Genomic DNA, 23,904 nt, shown 5'->3' with positions numbered 1-23,904 from the left:
AATGAATGCATTCTTTCCTAAGCTTCAACAAGGCAATCCTCTGTCCAGATCCCCCAGGTGCTTTACTATCTTTGTGTAATTTCCATTTCCGGTTGTTCATGGGGTGTGCTCCACCCAAAGGAAAACTAGATTCACAATAAGGAGACCTGGATTTGGATCCTAATTTAGCACGACCATCAGTAAACCACCTGATTTTTCTCAGACTCAGTTTTCTCACTTATGAAGTAGAGATGTTAATAGGGAGTTGTTAGGTGCTGTAACCATCACTTCCAACACTGATAAAGGATCAAAGTGTCACTGAGTAGGAATTATGTCCATTAAGTTTTTATTATCACAAACTTGAAGGTGATAGCAACAAGGTAAGTATGATTGCATGTGTGATTGAAAAATTTTCCTTCATAGCTTATTAAACATTATTAAATAAGAAAATTATACTTATTATTAAATAATTAAACATCCAATTATTAAATAATTAGAATAGAAAATTAGTATAAATAACAATTAAAATATTAGTGTACCATTTCGCATCCCATTACCCTTCTTATGATTAAAAATTAGTGGAGGGAAACTCATTGTGAGATTATAAGGATAGAGTGAGAAACAAGTACCTTTAGGGTTTAAGTGCTTCTACAACAGAACTTTGAGATACTGATGTGGAGCTTCAAAAAAGGCAGTGCCTGGGGATGAGGTGATGGAGATGACAGGAGATGGCCAGACACCTCTTATTCAAGTGGCTCACATGTCTGGGCTGAAACAGTCCATTGTGTAAATGCCAGAGGTACTTGGCCACAGAAGAGAATTTTTGGTTTAACAACTAAACAGGAAGGAGAGTAAAGAGCACACTGATTCCATGTAGTGAAGTCAACTACTGCAACCTCATAAATGACATAAAACAAAAATGACAAATGCCAGTTACAAAAATTAAACCTATAATGAACTAATTAAGTTGAAGAATCCTCAGCTCCCTTCAGCCGACTCCATGGCAGAACTTGCAATGAAGCTACTGTTTCCCAACCAAGTAGAAGCCACAGAGCATATCCCTCAACAAACAACCCTAAGGTTGGTCTGGGAATTCCAAGTTTCATATACCACTGTTCTTTAGTTTCAGTAAACAAATGCTTCTGCAGCAATGGGCCAGGAGGGCAGAGATGGCTTGCTTTCAAACCCAAAGGGACAGGAGCTCTGCTTGCAGAGTGTACTCTGCTGGGTTGTGGCAGGGAAGGCTCAGCCAGGGTCCCAGGGATCTGGCTCAGAAACACTAAGACCATTGTCTTTAGCAGCAACAAAAGGGGTTGTTGAAAAACCAAGCTTTAGTTTAAAGCCAAAAATCTGTGCTTGTCATTTTGTGTTTACTTGGCACTCAAGTATGGCAGTCATTCTTAGCTCCTGCCGCTGTTTATGTTTAAGGGAAGGCCCACAGCCATGGAACGGGAGCCAGCCCTCAGTATCTCGCTCTCAAAAAAACCCAAAAATCAACACAAAACAAAACAAAAACTTCTATAGTTTCTACTCATGTGTCTTTTGACTTCCTGTCTGAACCTTGGCTGGGTAATGAGAGGGACAGATTCTAGACTCCTTGACACTAGAGCCAGCTAAACTTCCTGGACAGTCCTTCATAACCAGATACACATTTGTATTTACCCAGAGGAGGGAAAGAACATTCCTGTGCCATTGAGCCAGATTTTCCATTGTGAGCACGCTCTCTCCCTCTCTCTCTGTGCTCTGTGTGTGTGTGTGTGTGTGTGTGTGTGTGTGTGTGTGTGTGTGGTTCTTGTTGGGCAGTTCCTGGAGCCAGTGGAATGTAATCATAGTGGAGTTTGTCTCAGTTTCTTGGTTAGTAGTTACATAGGCCTCTGGTTTATGGGAAACAAAGCAAAACTCTCCTTGAGGAAGTGCTGCAGCTATGTAACCTTTACCCTAACTGCCTGATGAATGACAGTGGGAAGTGAGGGTGACCTGGGAGTGAGCAAGGGTCACTACAGTATTAATTGGCATCTGCACAGCAGTCCCATCTTTTAAAATAGCATTATTCATTGAAGTGGACCAATGTCCCTTACTCCATAAGAGTTGAAGAAAATTGATCACAGAAAGCTCTCTGAATATAAAAATTAACTAAGACAAACTGTTGGAACTGATGTGGGTGGTAACAATAATTTACATTTGGTACATTTATATGCTTTTCTTTTATACTATAAATTACTATATGACTACATTTCACTGCATTATTTTATCTGATTGTCACAGCTCATCTGTAAAGAACTTAAGTATTTGTACTTTTAAGTTTGTTGAATATAAATTATGGACAGTGTCAGACAAGGCAACCTTTGCACAGGTATCTTGATTCCTGGTGCTACATAATTTTTCAGTATATCATCTGATTTATAAAACATTGTCACATAGCCAAGGCTTAGTGATTCAGCAGTTGAGATACAATTGAATACATGTCAATCAGTGAGAAATCTTTAATTGACATCCCTGTTCTATAATGTTCTGATCTGAAAAAAGAATAAATAGTTCTTGTGGGTCCAAGCAAAGGCATGTGGAGTGTTCCTTTTCATTCTCCCCTCCTTTTTTTTGGTCATTGAAATTGATTTTCTCTTGATTTCAGTGATCTTTCATTAATTCTGTCTTAAGTTAACTTAAAGCAAAGTCTCTTATCCACAAAATCTTAACTTTGAAGGATTTGTTTCCTTAAGTCATTGTTTTGTAGGTTTTAACCAAACCCAAATGCCATCTCCTGCCATCAACGTTGAAACTGCTCGCAATTATGAGTCTTCTCAGTCCAAAGTGGTTATTGGAGCCCACAGCCTCGGTGATCTGCTCAACATCTTTTCTTGATCAAATTTCTGAAGATCGAAGGAAAGTTCATGAACAAAAAATAGTTATTGGAGCCTTTGAGTTCCCAATTAGTCAATTAGATATGTGAAGTTTATTCTATGACTAAAATGGAGTAGATGGTCTATAAAGAAAGAGCCGGATGGCTCCTTGCCCTTCAAGAAGTTATCTCAATAAATATTTGTTAATGGTGAACATCGTGACTGGAATTGTTTCCCTGTGGAATTTTATTTCAGTTTTTAAAACATTGTTACAAATGGAAGTTTTATGAATGTTGAATGTAAATATTTAAGGGACACAGTAAAACTCTAGCTATGAGCACTTCCTTCTTCCAACCTTGTGTTTATGTTCCAGTGAGAATGTACAGTAACCTATTTCAAACTCTGACTTGCTCCTAGACAAAACTTCCTTGGAGGAAGGGATGCCAGGGCAAGAGTTACCCAGATTGTAATCTTTGTGCCTGGCAGTTCGACACCACATGTAAGCTCTGCCAACATTCCTTTGGAAACAGATGTTCCTAGAGAGGGAGTGGTAATCACATATCCTCTTAACATTTGTTCAGTAAATGCTGATTCATAGAAAATACGAGCTTTAGGTTATGGTTAGAAACAATTCACTAGAGAGAGATACATTTTGGTAGAGAATAAGACACGATCATTCCAAAACATTTTTTTTTTTTTCTCGTTACTGGTATTTCTTATGTTTTGTAATTCAGTCTTTCTAGGTTCCTTACAGTCAAGGGGGATCAGGTACCTTCCCTCACCCTACAGGACTTCCTGTGACAATCTGTGGGTGAGTTATAAATCCTAGTAATATTTTCTAACCATTATTCTGATATCTAAATATAAACTTCAATCCTTCCTTCTTGTGACTTGTAAATTATCTCTTTTGGCCAAAAAAAAAAAAGTAAAATCATAACACAAAATTTCAAAAGGGGCAATTTTGCTGATGATTAACTTGTAAACAAGGACAATGCTAGCTTTCACGTCAGCACTGTGGTTACAATGGCCTTGGGCCACTATGATGAGTGGATGTATATTGATATATGTAGAAAGAAGATACGGCCTCTGATGTAAAAACTGATGTCAAGAATTTAATTTTGTGTGTATGCATTAAGAACTATGTGCTATATGGAATATAATGCTGAGTAAAACTGATGCAGGACTGATTTATAGTTGTTTAAATCTCCAGCCCAAAATTCTTTATTGTCAGTTACCATTGAATTGAATTCATTTGAATTTTCACCTGAATGAATAATCAACTACTAGTAGAGATGACAGTTCATTCAGAGGTGAACTCTAGGTAACAGCTGAAATATCTTAGAAGTCTTGGGGACCTTTTAAAAATTTGTGAAAAAAAAATATCCATTACATAATAAAATGTGTCATCAGTTGATCAAAAAAAAAATTTTGTGGTGTGTTCCAGTTTTCTGAGTTGTCATAATTTCTGTTATTTTATATTTCAAACCTCAAATTATTCAGATAATTAAAAAATGCGTGTTAGAACAAGTTTCCTCCAGAACTTGCAGGAGAGGGGCATCCTGTAAGGTCACAGGTCAATCCCACCATATGTTAGTAGTTATTCCAGAAATATGAAGGCGATTCTTTCTTTCCTTCTCCCTCTTTTTTTGCTTTACTGCAAATGTATGTCTTTACAAATTTTATTGGTCTTTGTTTCAATTAATGAAAAAAAATCTCTAAGGGTCAAATCCTTTGTATCCTTATGTGTCTTTTTCCAGAATGTTCCAATGCACCAGGGAAATTACAGTGGAGAAAGTAGGCACTGAGCAAGACTGGGCAATGGTACAAACAAGGCTGTATCTTGGCCTCTTCTGTCTATGTGTCTAGAGAATTTGATTCTGTTCCTTCTTTAATGCATGGTGTCCTTCCTTCAAAGAAAATAAGGAAGGCAAATTAATAACCTGGTCATAATTCTGAGGTGGCTTTAAGAACACATTGATTCTCAAAGTTGGTCACTGTGAGGTTTTTTTTTTTTTTTTTTTTTTTTTTTTAAGCACCATATCAGGTCAAAATTCAACTTAGTTTTGACATGTTATTCAGTATCTAAATGTGTGAGCAACTCTAATCCATAGGATATATCATTTTAGAAACCCCAAAGTGAATTCACAGGAGTTCTCATTTTAGATACTCTGCAGCTAGTATGTCCTGGCAGGACATTGGGGTGGAATCCTGCTAAAAATTAAGCTTCAGGGAATGGGATAAGAAAAGACAATGGAATGAATCTGACCCAACCTTTATGTTCATATATGACTATATTATAGTGAATCTCATCATCATGTATAGCACAAGACACTAATTAAAAAAAAAAAAAACTACATGTAAATAGCAGAAAGATCAGTTGAGAAAAGGAAAGGAAATGGGAAGGGGGGGGAAGGAAAGGGGAAGTATTGGGGACTGAATTAGAACAAATTCTATTCCATGCTTTCATAATTATGTCAAAGTGGATCCTAATGTTACACGTAATTAAAAAGATCCAATTAAAAAATTAAAAAATTAAGCTTCTGATAATAAAACTACCTTCATGGTAGAATAAACATTTTTCCGTCCTCAAAATGTCTGCTTTGAATAAAACCTTGCACACTTTACGATGCAGAATTTGACTGAGAATTGTTACCTTTATGATTCGGAATTTGACTGAGACTGCCTGAGTGCTGGAGCATCCCTACCTGCTTTCTCAGGGACTAATCAATCTGCTATTATGGGAACTTGGAGTTTCTGGGGACTCAGGGCTTTCAGTGCTAAAATGGGGTTAATCTCAAGCAAACTACTTGATACTTTCTGAGGAAAATCTTGACTCTGCAAGTCCAGTGGTCAGAAAACAAATCATTGTCTCTCTTCCCTGGAAGGGAGATCACTTCCGTCTAGCTTTAGAGCTCCTGGGTTACCTCATCAATTGCTCACTTCTAGTGTTTACCCAAGTCTATTCCAAAGCTTCTATGAAAAATCCTATGACCACTGATGTTTAGAGGAGTAGCCTGAGGAATACTGTGTCCTCCTTATTTTCTTTATTTGTCCTGTATTTGTTACTCAATCACTTTGCAATAAATTGGGTTAAGTGATAACTCCAAATAAGGGCAGATCCTACTCATCATGGGTTTAGCATCTGACAAGCAAATAAGTAAATGCGCACTATTAACAAAGCTCTGTCCCTACAGCAGCCTAGATGAGACCAAAGTTATTGTTCTAGAATAATTCCTGTTAACTTTGCACAAGTCACTTTCACAAATTCACAATTTAGCATCCTGTTAACTAGTCATACAAAGAACAACTCTGCAGTTTTTAGAAAAAAAATTGAAGACTGCCCCTTATACAACTCAATGTCTATTATACAGAGACTGTCACAATATATGTCTCGAGAGAGTTCATGGCTGGAAAAGCATCTGTCTTGTAGTTGAACAAGTTGCTTCCTTGTATTGGAAAGTGGGAGCCGAGAAGCTAAGATACATTTGACATTCAGTTCTCACTATCTTTGCTTAGCCTCAGTTTAGATGTCCCGGAAGGATCTCTCTTTTTTAATTCTGTAAAAATATTTTGGTTTCTCTCCATCAAGTGTTCTCTTTCCATTAGAGGACAAATATTTCTCTTTTCACATACAGTATCCCCAAAGGCTTCATTTTTTTTTTTTTTTTTTTTTTGCTTGAGACGATAAAGGATTTTGTTGTTCCCGAACTGGCTGTGAACCAGGGAAGAGGTTTTTGCCCTGAACCTCTCCAGTGTTCTGCATCCGGACCCGCCTTCTCACTCCTGGCGTTTGTGGATAAAGTCTTAGGAGAGTGCTTTGGGGAGTGTGTCGGCCTGTTGAAAATTGGTATTGAAATTCTCTTTTCACCTTTCCCTAGACCCCATTCTCCTTTACTCTGTCAAAGTTAAAAAAAAAATTCTCAAAGTTCAATATATGTTGCTAAGGCAACCAGAAGACAGCAGCTCGAATTAAGCCAAAGCCAGGAACTGAACAGAGTTCTCCAGTCCAATCTTAGTCTTGGCTGATACCATATCTGGCGGGTGGTGAGCTGAAGTCCCCTGGAGAGAAAGGGAGAAGCCTGCTTTTGAAACTCCTCCTAGAAGCACCCCATCTTCACATAAGTGGGAAACGTCTTGATTTTTCCCTTGGCCTCTTGTTTGATGGCATGCCTGGGACTTCCTTCTTATCTTCTTGTCTGAGGATGTTTTCATAGCAGAGAGCTTTCTAGGTTCGACTTGGGGGTGACTCTGCCCTGTTGCTAAGTGGATACAAAGGAGCATAATCTGGATTCAGTGGAGAAGGGGTATCCCGGGTTCCTCTCAGGTTTCTGTTGGCTGGCCTGACTTTACTGAACTCTTTCTGTAAATAACCATGTTGAAGATAATGCAATCTGGCTTCCCCACTGAGTGTTCTTGGGCAAAACACTCCATGATTCTCATTTTTCTGTTTTGTTAAAAGGAGAAAATAATCAACATCTTCCTGAAAGGAGTATTGGGATGATTAAATGTAAAATAAGTTTTTTGAGGATTGTAAAGGATTGCACAAATATTCGTTATATTTTTCTGGCATCAGAAATTGAGGTAGGAAGAATAGAAAAGAGAGGAAGGAAAGGGAAGAGGAAGAGAAGGAAGGAAAGTGAGTGTATGGATTTTTGACCTTGAGAGATTTATAACTTTGTGACAGGCAAACTGATTGACATGAAATGGAGTTGCCTAGTGACAGCCTTGCCAAGTGGTCTAATTACCAGGCAAGTGATTGCCTCAAAGGGGCCCTAAAAATTCCAGTAATTCCTGGCGAGACTTTTATTTTGTTATTGAGGGGGTGCAGATAAGATAGTTAAGAAAATGAGGGAGGTAGCTGGTCAAATATATGCAAGTTTTCCATCAAACAAGAAATTGAATCCCATAAATTTCAACTCCTATTTAAGTCAAAGAGCTAGAAATTTAAAATATGAGTTAGTTTAAAAGACATTTCACATTTAATTCTTAATAGCTTTTGAGATAGACATTAGTTTTATTCTTTAATATGTTTATCATTAAAGTAATCCATGTTTATGATGGAATATGCTGAAAATACAGATGAAAAGAGGACTGTTTTAAAAATTTATTCAGAAGTCTTTTGCTTGAGGACAACTACTGTTAATACCTTAAAGTTTTCTCCACCATTCTTTCACTTAAAAAAAAATCAAAATTATACACATATTCCCTTTCTCAGAAACAACTGATTTTAAACTTTCAAGCTTATTCTTTCAATATTTACCTAATATCTAAATAATATCCTTTATTTATTTTTATTTTAAAAGCTTGAGGCATTATCTATGGACTTCTTATGGATGATGAGAACTTAGCTCTCCTCCTCTTCCATTATTTATGTACATATATCTTCTCAATATCTAGTTATATGTAATTTTGGCTGATCAACATTCTGTGTGAATTTACAATTCAAAGCTGAGCTCAAAGGTATACTATGATTACTTCTTTTCTTGACCAACTTGGAAATTAATAATTATGTTGTTTTTCTTTCTATTCCCTTCTCCCCCTTTTAAGCTTGTTTTTAGGTAGCAATAGGAATAGATCCAGGTTTTTGTTGCTATAGACATTATTATTCAATTCTGGGAACCCACTAAGAAATAGAATACAAATTACCAATTGTAAAAGGATGGAAGGAGCCTGAATCCCTAAGTCAGTACTTGGAGGAGATCTACTTACCAATGAGGGATTTCCATTTTGGAATGTGTACTAGGTCTAAATCATTGTTCTATGTTGATATTTTAGCAGTTAGCATCATCTTATCTAATTTCCACACATAGTTCACTACTCCCCTAGGATAAGTTTTGCCTCCCTGCTTTGGCCTCTATTATTTGTTAAAGGCTCTACTTGAATGTCTTGCTATGTTTGGTGTCTGCTCATATTTTAAGAGCAGGGGGTCCAAATGAACTGGTTGGTGGTCTTAACACATGAGGGGGAAGATTTGAGCATGAGCTTTTCTGTAGGGTACTCTGATTGGGAACAAGTCAGTATTTTAAGGGATTTTCTTTTGGATTAATTGGATTCCCCAAAGAAAGCTCTTTCACCTCTCATCCGAAGAGTTTAAGTGTCAGGCTGAGTGTTCTGTGTGTAAATCGGGGAGAGCTAGCTGAAGAGTCCCAAGAATTTAGTGTTATGGGAATCTCAGACCTCTTGTGTTTGTGTGATCCTCACCCTTCAGTTAGGCCTGGGACCCTCTAGACCAGGTAAGACATTCTCCACCTTGCCTTTATTGTAGCAGGAAACTCCACTTTTCCATTGAAGTAGGAGAGGGGCAGTCACCCAATGGGATAAAGAAGATAAAAAGATCTAGACTCTATTTCCTTGAAAGCTTTCAAACATTCCTCCTAGTTGTCTCTCCCATTTTCGGAGGCAACTGGTTCTGATTCCTTGACCTTTAGGATTCCAGTTGGTTCTCAGCATAGGATTCTGATTTTTCAGATCCAATAGGTCAGTGACCATGTACTTATTTGCATTTCAGTTTCCAAAATAGTTATTTTCTTTTTTTTCTTTTTATTTATTTGTTTGTTTGTTTATTTATTTATTGTAAACAAATGGGATACATGTTGTTTCTCTGTACATGATGTAAAGGCATACCATTTGTGTAATCATAAATTTACATAGGGTAATGTTGTTTGATTCATTCTGTTATTTTTTTCCCTTCCCCCCACCCCGCCCACCCCTCTTTTCCCTCTATACAGTCCTTCCTTCCTCCATTCTTGCCCCCCTCCCTAACCCTAACTCTAACCCTAACACTAACCCCTCCCTCCCCCCATTATGTGTTCTCATCCACTTATTAGCGATATCATTTGACCTTTGGTTTTTTGAGATTGGCTTATCTCACTTAGCATGATATTCTCCAATTTCATCCATTTGCCTGCAAATGCCATAATTTTATCATTCTTTATGAGCTGAGTAATATTCCATTGTATATATATATATACCACAGTTTCTTTATCCATTCATCAATTGAATGGCATCTAGGTTGATTCCACAATCTGGCTATGGTGAATTGAGCAGCTATGAACATTGATGTGGCTGCATCTCTCTAGTATGCTGATTTTAAGTCCTTTGGGTATAGGCCAAGGAGTGGGATAGCTGGGTCAAATGGTGGTTCCATTCCAAGTTTTCTAAGGAATCTCCACACTGCTTTCCAGAGTGGCTGCACTAATTTGCAGCCCCACCAGCAATGTATGAGTGTACCTTTCTCCCCACATCCTCGCCAACACCTGTTGTTGCTCGTATTCTTGATAATCGCCATTCTAATTGGGGTGAGATGGAATCTTAGGGTGGTTTTGATTTGCATTTCTCTTATTACTAGAGATGTTGAACATTTTTCCATATGTTTGTTGATTGCTTCTTCTGTGAAGTGTCTGTTCATTTCCTTAGCCCATTTGTCGACTGGATTATTTGTATTCTTTGTGTAGAGTTTTTTGAGTTCTTTATAGATTCTGGAGATTAGTGCTCTATCTGAAGTATGATTGGCAAAGATTTTCTCCCACTCTGTAGGCTCTTTCTTCGCATTGCTGATAGTTTCCTTTGCTGAGAGAAAGCTTTTTAGTTTGAATCTATCCCAGTTATTGATTCTTGCTTTTATTTCTTGTGCTATGGGAGTCCTGTTGAGGAAGTCTGGTCCTAAGCCGACATGTTGAAGATTTGGACCTACTTTTTCTTCTATAATCTGCAGAGTCTCTGGTCTGATTCCGAGATCCTTAATCCATTTTGAGTTTAGTTTCGTGCATGGTGAGAGATATGGGTTTAGTTTCATTCTGTTGCATATGGATTTGCAATTCTCCCAGCACCATTTGTTGAAGAGGCCATCTTTTCTCCATTGCATATTTTTGGCCCCTTTGTCTAGTATGAGAAAATTGTATTTATTTGTGTTTGTCCATGTCCTCTATTCTGTACCATTGATCTACCTGTCTATTTTGGTACCAATACCAGGTCGTTTTTGTTACTGTTGCTTTGTAGTAGAGTTGAAGATCTGGTATTGCGATTACCGCCCCCCCCCCTTCAGTCTAGATTGTATTTTTTAAAGATAATCACCCTGAAGTCCCTAATCTTTTCCTATACTTTTTTTTGATAGTTGTGTGCTTTATGTACATTTTTTTGAATCCTACTTTGACCATTTCTTCCATAGGAGATATGAGTGTTTGATCCTGCTATTAAAACATTCTTCAATCATCTTCATACATAACAGCTTTAATGAGATTTTATTCACATATCACACAATTCATTTAAAGCCTACCATCTAGCTATTTTTAACCTTTCTACAGTTGTGTATCTGTTATATTGATGACAATTGATTTTAAAACATTTTCATTGCCCCTGAAGAAAAATCTCATTTTTCTGGCAGCCACTCCCACTTTCTCCCCAATACCTCAGTTCTAAGCAACCCCTAATCTACTTTCTGTTTCTGTGGGTTGCCTACTCTGGACACTTCATATAAAGGGAATAAAACAACATGAGGTCTCTTTTGACTGGTTTCTCTCACCTAGCATACTTTTTTCAAGGTTCTCCCATGGTGTTGTACCTATCAATATTCGTTGAACATCCCTAATCTGGAAATCTAAAATTCAAAATGCTACAAAATTAGAAATTTTTGAGTGCTGACATGATGCCACAAATAGAAAATGCCACATCTGACCTCGTGTGATGCAGTTAAAAAAAAATGCAGGTACACTAAAAATACGAAGTAAAATTTCCTCAGGTTATGTGTATAAGATGGATATGAAACATATGAATTTTGTGTTTCACTTTGGGTCCCCTCTCCAAGTATATCATTATGCAAATGAAAATATTTTAAAATCCCAAAAAGTCTGAAATCCAAACCACTTCTGGCCCCAAGTACTTCAGATTAGGGACACCCAGTCTTCATTACTTTTTATTTAAAAATAACATTCTACTGTATGTCTATACCAGATTCTGTTTATTCATCCACCCACTGATATTGGAGTTGTTTCCACTCTCTTTGTTGTTATAAAGAATACTGCTAGGAATACTTGTGTACCAATTTTTGTGTGAATGTATGTTTTCATTTTCTAAATAGAATTGTTGGGTCTTATGTTTTAATTTCATGTTTCGCCTTTTGAGAAACTCTCAGACCGTCTTCCAAACAGGCTCCACAAATTTACATTCTCTTTGGTTAATAGTCATGTTAGTGTTTATGCTTCAATGTTTGTATGATGCCAAATATTACATTGTTCAGATGTACATAATTTCATTAATAATTTTGTTTTCTGTCTTTTAAGTTATTTATATTTTTGTCTGAAAGTTTAGACATGACGTGGTGTTACTGGACGATAAAGTAAGGCTCTTTTTGAATGTTTCTTCTTTCTTTCCTCACTGGCTTTCCTTTCCCTTTCTTCCCCTCCTGCTCCTTGTCTGTCTGCCTCCCTCCTCCCTACACAGACTTTTTGCAAGTGCTTATTCTCAGTGGCAAATACTTCACTTTATCTTATTTGCTGATTCTACTAAAAATATTTGCTCATCTAATAGATTTTAAATCGGAATAACTATCTTTATTTCCAGTTCTTTTATTCCTAAGGAGTTTGGACAGATTTTGTTATATTTGTTTATAAGTTAAAATTTATTTTTCTGGAAAATAAAAATGTTGTCACACTGGTTATCCATATGTAGAAGAATGAAGCTAGACTTTTCTCACCCTACATCAAAATCAACTCAAAATGGATCAAAGACTTCAGAATTAGACCAGGAACTATGCAATTCCTAGAAGAAATCATAGACTCAACACTCCAGCTTTTAAGCACAGACAATGACTTTTTTAATAGAACCCCCAAAGTTCAGGAAATAATGCCAAGAGATAATACGTGGGTCAGCATCAAATTAAAAACTTCTGCACAGCAAAGGAAACCATTAGGAATGTGAAGAAAGGACCCACAGAATGGGAGAAAGTCTTTGCTAGATACTCTTCTGATAGAGGTTTTAATATCTATAATATATAAAAAGCTCAAAATCTTTACAACAAAAAATCAAATAACCCAATTAATAAATCATCAAATGAACTAAAGAGATACTTCTCAAAGGAGAAATACAAATGGTCAACAAATACATGAAAAAAGTGATCAACATAATTAGCAATTAGGGAAATGCAAATCAAAACTACACTGAGATTTCATCTCACAGATTTCATTTCTCATTCAGAATGGCATTTATCAAGAATACAAATAATAATAAATGCTGGAGAAGATTTGGAGAAAAAGGAACACTTTTGCACTGTTGGTGGGACTATAAATTAGCATAGCTTCTATGGAAATCAGTATGGAGATTCCTCAAAAGCCTAGGCATGGAACGGCCATATGACCCAGCTATAACACTCCTAGGCATTTATTCTGCAGAATTAAAGTCATCTTGCTACAATGATACATGCATAGCCATGTTTATAGCACCACAATTTACAATAGCCAAACTATGGAACCAACCTAAATATCCATCAATGGATGAATGAATAAAAAAAATTGTGATGTGTGTGTGTGTGTGTGTGTGTGTGTGTGTGAGATGTGTATATATACATATGGAGTTTTATTCAGCCATAAAGAAAAATGAAAATTATGGCATTTGCAGGAAAACAGAACTAGAGACCATTATGTTAAGTGTAGTCAAACTCAGAAAGTTCAGGGTTGTATGTTTTCTCTCATATGCAGAAGCCTGAGAGGAAGTAGGAAAATAAGGTGGGTGTGGATCTCCAAAAGATCAAAGGGAGATAGAGGGAAGAGACCAAGGGATGGCAGGTATGGAGGGTATTGTGTGCATGTATGAATATGTAACAACAAATCCCACCAATATGTAAATTTGTAATTCACCAATAAAAATGTAGGAAAAAACCTGTTGTCCCTCTTTTATGAATGAGGACCGTAAACTACACAAGGGCAAAAGGGAAAGGGACTGACATGTGTTGAGCTTCTGTCATGCTCAGATGTCTTGCTAGGTACTTTTCATGTACCCTTTCATGTAGTTTCACTCTCAAAGTAACCAGTAGGCAATGCCAAACACACACACAGAATGGCACAGGTATTTTTAAACTTTATTTTTACATATCCAGAAAGCAAGGAAGATTTATCATTTAGCTTTTATTTCACTGAAAATAATTGAGGCAGATGAAGTTCTTAAAGTAATATAAGAAAGTCTTCTCTTCCAAAAATAAAAAATATATATTCTTTTCATTAAAAAGGCATTCGAAAGGCCAATAGGGAAATGTTTACTACTGTGACATGGTTGTTCTAACCCTATCACAATATGTAAATTGTCAGTATTGCCTTTGTCTGTTGACAACTCCAAAAGGGAAGACAGCTGGCCTGTGAGGTGTGTGGAGATGGAACTAGTGTAAACTCTGTGGATTTATTATTTAGGACAAGAACTTTCTTAAGGCCTTCAGAGGGGAAACAAATATGCATTTCCACCCAGTGTTCCTCAAGATTTCACTGAGAATATAGGAATTCTTGAAACTTGAAAACAGCAAAGAGATTCTTTGAAATTTTTAATGTTAATTCATTTCAACACACATGTAATGAATCAGTTCCTCAATCTTACCTGTCAGCTGCACTCAGCACACCTTCTGTCTTGAAACACTTTCATCATCTGGCTTCTGGTATACCATAGCTCCTGACTTTATTGCTATCTTTCTGGTCATTCTTTCTCAGTCTCCTTTATCAACTCTATGGTGATGACTCTAAGATTAATGGTTCCAGTTGAGACTTCATTTCAGGATTCCAAGCCTAGGCCACCAATGTTGTCTTTCTCTTTGTCTTTGTCTGTTTAATAAGCATCTCAACTCTACTATGTCCAGAAAGGAAGTATTGAAATTCTCCCCATCCAAAGCCTAGTCTTCCTACTTACCTTTCTCTTGGTTATTTAAATGCTCAAACTATGTATTATCCTTCTCTCCCCTTTTTCTCATACAAATTCAACCCATCCACAAACTTGGTTGTTCTATCCTTCAAAAAATATATTTAGAATATGACAAACTTTGCTCTATTCTTGTCTACACTACCATTTTTTCTTTCTCTTATATTTTTTCAGTGACATCCCAATGAATTCCCCTGCAACTTTATCTGTGAAGTTTGTTTTTATATATCCAAGAAACTCAATAAATTCCATGTAGGATAAACTCAATGAAATCCAAAACAGACATATTATAACAAAAATCTTGAAAGCCAAAGACAGAAAGAGACTCTTCAAAGTGTCAAGAGCAAAGTGATTGTCTAAACCAAGGGAGACTCAATAAAGATTTACAGTTGATTACTCATCAGAGACCATGGAAGCCAGAAGGCAATGGACATATTGAAAGAAAGAAAGAAAGAACGAAAGAAAGAAAGAAAGAAAGGAAGAAAGAAAGAAAGAATGAACTATCAACCAAGAATACTCAAAACTGACTTTCAAAAATGAGGAAATTAAGACACCCCCAGTAAAACATAAGCTGAGGGAGTTTATTACCAATAGACCTTGTCCTGCAAGAAATGCTGAAAGGAATTGTCATGGTGGAATGAAAGCATACTCAATAGTAATTTGAAGCTGTATGACGAAATAAAGATCTCCAGTAAAGGTAAGTACATGGACAAACATAAAAGCAAGCATTATGTGGCAAAACAGAGAATATATCTAATCTAGAGTTTTAAAACTGATGAAATTTCCTGATAGGAGTGGTTTTGTTATGTTAATGAGGTAACTCATTGTGGGTCCCTAAATAACTTCAGGATATGAAGTGGTCACCAGAAATATCAATTATGTTATTAAATGGTTGAAACTTTGAGACAGCCCAACCACCAGAGAAAAGAGGGAGGTCAGAGATTGAGTTGAAATTGATTTACTCAATCATGACCCAATAAAATCTCTGTACAAAGGTTCAGAGAAGCTTCTTGGTTGGTGAACACAGGGATGCTTTGGAAGAATGACATGACCAGATTCCACAGGGGCAGGCATGGCTACTCTGTGTCCTCCCCTATCCCAGGACCTTGCCTTTTTTATCTCTTCATTTGGCTGTGCCTGATCTGTATCCTTTATAACAAAACTCTAATGAGAATATAGTGCTCTCAGTGAATTCTGTGAGTTGTTCAAGTGAATTATTTAACCTGAGGGGTTCATGGGAATCCCTTAATTTATAGCTGATTAGTCAGAACTGTGCGTGACCCCATGGACTTAGGACTGTCTTAAGTTGTAGTCTTGTGGAGGATTTTGTCCTTTGCCTGTGGGGTCAGCCTTAACTCTGAGTAGTTAGCATCAAAATTTAATTAAAGTATATTCACTTGGGGTGGGAACATATTGCAGTTTTGGTTAATAATATCACTTTTTATTGCCTACATGATTTAAAAGATGCATAGAATTAATGATAAATCTATGACATTCGGCACAAAATGTATAAAGATGCAGACAGGTCCTGGCAAATGAACTCTTCATTCATAAGGTGTGTGTATCACACACTAGATGAGTGAGACTTGAGTGTGTGTATGGAGGACTCCCCCTGCCTAGAGCAGGCACACCTAAGTGCACACACCTTCCTCCTCAGTCTCCTGGCCTACCCACTTACTCCCACAGATGGAAGAAAAGGTATTTGCTAAGAAATAATTATAAGGAAAGCACAAATAACTTTCTTTTTGGAGGTGTAGATCAGAAAGCTGGTCTAATTGTTCCTACCTAGGTATTTTCAAGATGTAGCTGCTCCCAAGTTCGAGTAGCCACAAAGAGACTTCCAGAAAAATGGAATGTCAGATCATTGACCCAGTGGCATTTATGTCCTGGTTGTCTGATATTCATTTCTTCTGTTGGTAGCACAATCAGGGCACTGCAAAGTGAAGGAGCCAACCACAGACATTGTTCAGCTCACATGAGCCAGCAGATCCAGTGATGAAGAATATCCATGGCCTGCATTATTGGTCCACATTTTCTGTTTCTGTCCATTACTGAACTAAATAGCATTAAGAGGGAACCAAAAATTTGTCATTATTTAATTTAAGCCTCTAGTATTTTTATTGTTTTCTTTAAAACACAGCAAGCATGCATATAATTTTCAATGGTCTCTGGCCTAACAATGCTGTAGAAAGAGACTTCTTGTTCACTGAAAGCAAAGAAAATCCCCATTGTTAGATAGGACTTCTCAAGGTATTGGCTGACTCAGGCTTACCAAAGAAACTTTCCAACCCAGTTGTTTCCTATGTATTCACCCATCTATCCCCTCTATTCCAAATATCTATGGTAGGGAGCCTGAATAAGCTAAAATAAAAATATAATGAAGAAAATAAAACTATCATTCCTAAATGCACAATTTAAATGGCTAATCTTTTGGCATATTATTTTTTTCTGAGCTTTTTTAAAAAAATACAAAGCCACTCAAATATTTATAGGAGATAAGCTATTTTGCCTTAATTAATCAATATTCCATCACTGTATCTTGCTCCATACTGCAAACGCTTATCTTTCTTTCTTTTTCGAGCAGACTGACTCCATGTTGCTCCAGGAAAGTCATTGAAACCGGATTAAAACACGCAAGATATAGTGTTTTTAAAAACATTTTTAATGAAGAAATAATTCCATTCCAAAATATAGACACACAATTAAATAGTTTAATCACTTCAAAATATAACATGTCCCCAGGAGGTTCCAATACACACGCACACCCACACGCACACACACAAAACAATACTTAACAGCAATACAAAAAACCCATACAATAGTAGTTTTGTTACAATACCAATGAATATTGTGAAATCTTTAGTGTCTCTGAATTGGTTATTTCAAATGGCGTCAAATTACAGTAGTCATAATTAAAAATGTCTTACAGTTAATTAGCCGCAATGCTAAATGCTTCAGATTTTTTTTTTTTTCTCTCTTTTTGGTTCAAAAGTAAAAATGCCCTTTCTTCTGAGGACACAGTGGAGTTCTTGCTTGTGGCTCCTTGCATGGAATCGAACCAAGGTGAATGCAGCAACCAAAGGTTGCTGTATGTACAAGATCTATCTACAGTTAACAGCCAAGAACTAATAGAGGTGGATAAAGATGATCAAAATAAAAGCAGACATCAGTGCTAAATTATGACGCAACAGTTTGGCTCATGCATATAAGAAAATACATAGTATATCACAACAAAGGCCACACTCTTAATGCAATTCAGTTCACATTACTACTTACAAATGAGCCTTCCCTGCCTTATAATAGATCATCCGAGAATCCATTTTCACAATCTCCAGCACAACTCCCTCTGACCAACCGAACTTACCCCGACTTCCGACCTGACCAACCACAACTGATTCCTGAATCCTGTCCTGTAGATTTCACCCTTCTACCCTCTCCATTAACATGGTGCTGTGGGGGAGGGTTGGCTGTGTTAGACCAGTGCTCATTAATAGGCCATAGCTCTGATGGAGATGGATGTGCAATTTATTGTGGAGCAAGAAAGAAACAACCCCTGCATGATATAGTTGTATCTAATGGACAGGACAGATGAAACCTGCTGGGTTTGTGCTTAGAACAGATCCCAAAAGTAAATTTGGAGAGCCACGGAAAGAAATCCACCCAAAACCACGAAAACCCAAAACAACACACGCCATTTTGTCTCGGTTACAGGACAGGGGTGCTTGAGTCTGGTCTCATTGCTGACGTGGAGCTAAGAGAAAGAAAAGGTGGCTGGTTAGTCAGGAATTGGTCATGGGTGGCAGTTTCCAGAGTCCTTGCAATGGTATCAACACCGGGTTATGGAGTTGGTTGGCAATGAGAGCTATGACAAGGGGGAAGGATTTTAGCAGAACCGTTCAAACCTCAGACAAACGTTTTGATGTAGAAACACAAAGAGACGACATATGTCAGCTCAGTCCAGTCAATGGCTGAAGTGCCACTTGCAGGGTCTGAGTTCTGAGTTCAAGAACCACCTGGCTCTGATTTTGAACTGACAGCAATGTAGGTAGCTGGGATGTAGTGGTTTTCAGTACTGAATATGAGGCACCAATGGCCACCTGCTCCATCTAGAGAGGTATGGTTTCACAGAGGATGGGCAGGGGAAGAGAGATGAACACAACACACCAACAAAACCCGCAATAAAATCCATCTGTGCAAAGAAATCTGAGAACTGTGCAGTCGTGCCACTTTGGTGTTAGCCTGTGCTCAGGGACATTTGTTAGGCGGGTTCTCTGGAGGGAAGTATGATTAAGTACATCCAGGGACAGGGTGGGTCCTCACTGATGCCAATCAATCACTTTACTATCCCCAAGGCAAGCGATTTTGTTGTGAAGGTCAGCCAAGGAGATGGTTTCTGAACAAATGCAGAGCCATGAACATCTGATGGCCCTCTGCTGGTGGAACTTGAAGATCCTGGAACTAGTGTTCTCAGCTGGCACCCCTAACTACAGACTAGGTATGTGGGGTGGGAGAAAGGTTTTGCAAACTTTGTAAGCAAAATGGAATCGCTGAAGCTTTGAGGTTGACTCAGAGCCTTTCTTATTTACTCTGAAGAAGATCTTTCCATAGACTTTATTGTACAACTGTATTCTAAAGCAGTAGTTTTTAACCTTCAGCATGCATCAGAATTGCCTGGAGGGCTGATTAAAACACAGATTGCTAGGCTCCATCCCCATAGTTTCTGATTGGGTAGGCCTGGGCTGGGGCCTAAGAATTTGCATTGCTGAGACATTCCCAGGTGATGCTGATGCTGCTGATCTGGGGAATGTAGTTTGAGAACCACTGTTCTACAATGATGCTCTCTCAAAGGAAAAACAGGAATTCCAGAGAAGCTGCTCATTTAAGTGTGATATATCCAATATGCTGCAGGCTTTTTATCCCCCATGAAATCTTGAAACAAACAGAAGACTGCTTTTCCATTTTCCCCAGAATCCCTAAGGTGGGGGGGTCTTTAGATCTTTCTGAAGAGGGTCCTCCTAAGGACCATTGACAGTTTTTTTATCCTCTTGTCTTTGCAGTTCTTTTGCACACGAGTCAGCTTTTCACTGAGTGCAGAACTCCCAACTCAACATAGAAGAGCCTGTCTCCTTTCACGTGACCACAGAACGCTGCATGCAGAACACCAGGTGGCCAGCTAAGGCAATCGACATTCAGAAATAAAAGGAGAGCGAACGTTTCGCAAGCGCACTTTAAGCCTGTACATTTAAAGCTGAAGGCCTCCGTGACCTGATAGGGGAGCTTGTGAATGAGCGGTGCTGTTAAAGACATGCTTCCTAAAGCTAAAACGAGAGGAACAAGACCATGGAAGAGCATAGATAACTTTAGTCCGTTTGGGGATCTTATGGCACCTGTGGTTTATAAACAGCTTTAGTAACGAGTATTTCAAAACATAGTTCACAGTTTTTAAGAAGATCTGTGCTGATTTTAAAAACTAGATTCTATATAATTTGAATGTTGTCTTTTTTTGAATATGATTATTTGGAAAAAATATTTACACTAAATTCTATGGCTGACTTGTTAGAGTATCTTGAAAGAAAACAACCCAAAATTGGAAAGAAGTCCCCAAGGATGGATTATTCCTGATGTTTGGTTCAAATCACTGCTTAAAGAAACTTTTGGGGTCAACTGCAGGCCAAGGGTCTGTCTTGGCTTCCATATTCTGAGCTTGTACACTCAGGAACCAAACCCTTCAGGATTTATGAATAATTGCAAGTGGTTGTTTTCCTCCAATTGCTATGGGGAAAAAAATGTCCAGTGTATAATATACTGTTTCGCTAAAATCTCGAAGAATCCAGAAATCAAACTTCTAGCTATAAACAGTATTAATATTGTCACTGTAAATTGAACAGCTTCAATATCATGTGCAAAGGTTTAAAATGCTTGTTAATACTGCCATCGTGTGTAACAGCAGCACGGTTCTCAGCCTGGGCTGGCTTGTTTTTAACCAGGGGTGAGCCATGTTACAGAAGATGTAGCGGATAAATTAGCTTTGAACAGAAGTTTTTTTTTTGTTTTTGTTTTTTCCCTTCTAAAACACACACCTACAAACTACAAATCTTAGAACAAAAAGTTAGCTGCACTAGAGGCATCAGAACACATCTTTAGGGGTTGGGGCTTGTCAGGAGCTGCTGGGTGTGGTGGCTCCTCTTTCCGGCGAGGCCGCTGCCAGGCTGCCGTCTTCCTCTGTCTGGGTGCAGTGCTCTCCATCATCACCAGTTCTCATCTTATTTTCATCATCTGTCTGACTATCGCTTGCCTGAGGATAAGGAATGTGTCATTTTTTTTTTTTAAAGATGAAAACTGTTTCTAAATTAGGATTATGAAACTTAGGATTCCCCCTTTCCCTGACACACACACACACACACACACACGCACATGCACACACAGGCATGCACACACATACACATACATGTGAACACACACTTGTGGTACTTCTTTCCTATGAAAATCAGGGACGGGTGTTCTCAGACATGGTGTGCTACTGCACCTTCTGGAAGAGAGGACAGGAAGTTCTCTTTGTTGAGTCTCTTTCTTAAGACATACCTGAGGTATCATAGAAGTGTTTGGGCTATTCTTCGAACAAGGAGAGGGCATTACTGACTCACCATCAGAATGTCATGTTGATTTTTAGTTTTTAATTCACTTTCCATGGTCCAATCCTCCAATGTCTAAGTTAAAATGTGACTGGGCAAGGAAAGTGGCATACCAAGTGGTCAGAGGATAAAAATAATTACAAAGTTTGAATGGAGCAAAATGGAGACATGGGGGACACTAAGCTAAGTACTAACCATTCTGTGTATTTTTTTTCAAAAGCAGCTAGCTGAAAAGCAATCAACCAGGAACTCCATTCACTTGCTTAGTATGCTGATAAGCGTGTGCTTATTTTCAAATAGGCCTAAAGCCCTACTTGAGCAGAGGAGGGGTCTCCTATGTTTCTGATGTCCCACTTTCTGCTCCTTTACCCATGTAGGGTTCTGCCTTGGTGGATGACTGCCTGACATCAAGCCAATGAAGTTGGCTTCAGGACCTTTGACTAAGAGTTGCATATTGGGGTAATTTTTGGTCTTGCAGCACAGTCAGAAAGTCTAAACAGAAATAATGTAGTAATGTAAATTCTTTTAAAATTCAACTGTATTTCTCAGCTACATTAAGAAAAATTACAGGAGGATGGAACTAGCTACAAGATGAAAAGTCACTAGCTTTTGTAGTATTTTATCAGATTTTAAATGAATTTTGCCTTAGTGGCTGATTTTGGATCAGGCTGGTTCATATTCAGAGTTCTGAAGAATTCCAGATTGGGGGGTGGGGAGGGGCCACCTGATTCAGTTAATGGTAGCGGTCACAAATGTTTAATTTTTCACTGCCAGTTTTTCAACAAAGATTTAAAAAAATGGTCTAAGAACTTTCTGAAAATTTTGGCTTTTAGGAACAAAATGAACCCAATGCCAATTTTTATGTGGTTTTATGTCCAGGCCATTTTATCAGGCTTTTTAAAAAATATTTTTCTAAGAAATAGCAATCAAGGTTTAAATAATACACAGAACAAAAATGATTAAATTACTGAAGCTCAGAGAAAGAAAATGCTATTAAAGGAAAAGGCCTGCTCCTTTGGGACTAGGTTTGTTATAACTGGAGTGAATATTTTCAGAAACTGCTCCTGGGAATTTTTTCACTCCAGTCATAGTGAATGAGGAGGGTGTGTGGAGTTGCATTCTTCAATCCAAGGGAGGACAAGTCGAGTGTGGTCAGTAGCAGCTTTCCTCTTCCCTCATGAAATGTATATCATAGCCATCAGGGCATGATTTTTACTTGTTTAATCTTAACATGAGGATCAGGACAGGATGTCAGCAATGTTCAGACTAACATGTATTCTTTACTAATTGAGATGCTATTTAAGAGAAGTATATCCCTTTCTAATCTAGCAACCAGAGTTGATAGAGTTTACTATTAATTGTACTATATAGATTTAAAGGAGTCCATGATTGGAAAGGACTATATAACTAAAGCAGGCACAAGTCCTTGGACCTGTGCAGTAAATTACCCTGGAAAGTACACGGATTCTGAACTGTAGTGGGGGATATTGAAATGACCATTAGCTGGATCCAGGGAAATGATCTAGCCTTATGAGACAATGTAGCCCAAGGTCTCTCAAGTCATTGTAGGTAGCTGAGGCCTCATCTTCTTTGTAAACATAGGGAGAGCAAGCTAGTTCTAGTCCCCATAGTCCTAGTGGTTCCCAAGTACTTGCATAACCACTATAGCAGCTTGCAGGTCCTGCACTGGTTATAAAGTAGGAAGCATCATGGTAGGCATGTATGTGCATGTTCTTAATAAACTACAGTGGTCTGCCACTGTGCCAAGCTCTTTAAAACTGCACCTCAGGAATTGCATCTCTTCTATGAGGTAGGTGTATGACATGTTGTGCAGAGAAAACTGAGGCGGAGATTTAATAATTTGTCCAAATTGATGCTGCTGTAATTTGGGGAAACCCATATTTGAAATTGGGTCTAATGGCTTCCAAAGCTTAAGATTCATACCATCACCCTCAAGTGATCTTGCCAGTCAAGTGCTCTTTACATTAAAACCATGAGAGATTTTACATGTATTCAGGTAGATCCTTGGGATGGGATCACACACTGGATAAATGATGTTTTAAATTAATTTATATCCTGCTGAATTCCACAGTGGATTTGAATCAGTTATCCCCCAAATATGACTGTAGAATCCCCTCTCCATTTTGATTTCCTTCCTTCCTTTTTTCCTTCCTTCCTTCCTTTCTTCTTTCTTTTCTTTTCTTTTTCTTTTTGTACTGGGTATTGAACCCAGAGATGCTTAACCACTGAGCCACATCCCCAGCCCTTTTTATATTTTATTTTGAGACAGGATCTCTCTAAGTTGCTGAGACTGGCCTTGAACTTAAGTTCCTCCTGCCTCAGCCTCCAGAGCTGCTGGGATTACAGGTGAGTGCCACTGCACCCAGCTTGATTCTTTCAGTTTTAAAATATTTGATTTTGATTTTTTTAAGGGACACATGTTTGATCATTTGGACTCTGAATATAGTGTGATTAAGGAGCTGATCCATCTATAAATGCGGAACAAGCTCTGTCCCTTCCTTCCCAGGTGCGAGAGAAGTGGCAACTCTGATGCCATGATGGAC

At 38.0% G+C, this 23,904-nt stretch overlaps 1 protein-coding gene across 15 annotated transcripts in view; it reads right to left on the bottom strand.

The window, feature by feature from the left end:
• Window positions 1–17,352: 17,352 nt before the first annotated feature.
• The window catches only part of DTNA (dystrobrevin alpha), a 357,757-nt gene continuing 351,205 nt past the window's right edge, over window positions 17,353–23,904 (bottom strand). For 12 of the 15 annotated variants that reach the window (XM_079108515.1, XM_079108517.1, XM_079108514.1 and 9 more), the window contains one exon: window positions 17,353–18,459. In XM_079108515.1, coding sequence (XP_078964641.1) covers window positions 18,319–18,459 — 141 coding nt within the window. In that variant the 3' untranslated portion in view covers window positions 17,353–18,318. Of the gene's footprint in view, window positions 21,004–23,904 lie in introns of all 15 variants that reach the window. The other 3 variants (XM_079108509.1, XM_079108504.1, XM_079108521.1) reach the window with 2 other exon arrangements.

This window comes from Sciurus vulgaris (assembly GCF_902686455.1).
Source record: "Sciurus vulgaris genome assembly, chromosome: 13".
Classification (NCBI taxonomy): Eukaryota; Metazoa; Chordata; class Mammalia; order Rodentia; family Sciuridae; genus Sciurus; species Sciurus vulgaris.
This window is presented reverse-complemented; position numbering and strand designations above follow the sequence as displayed.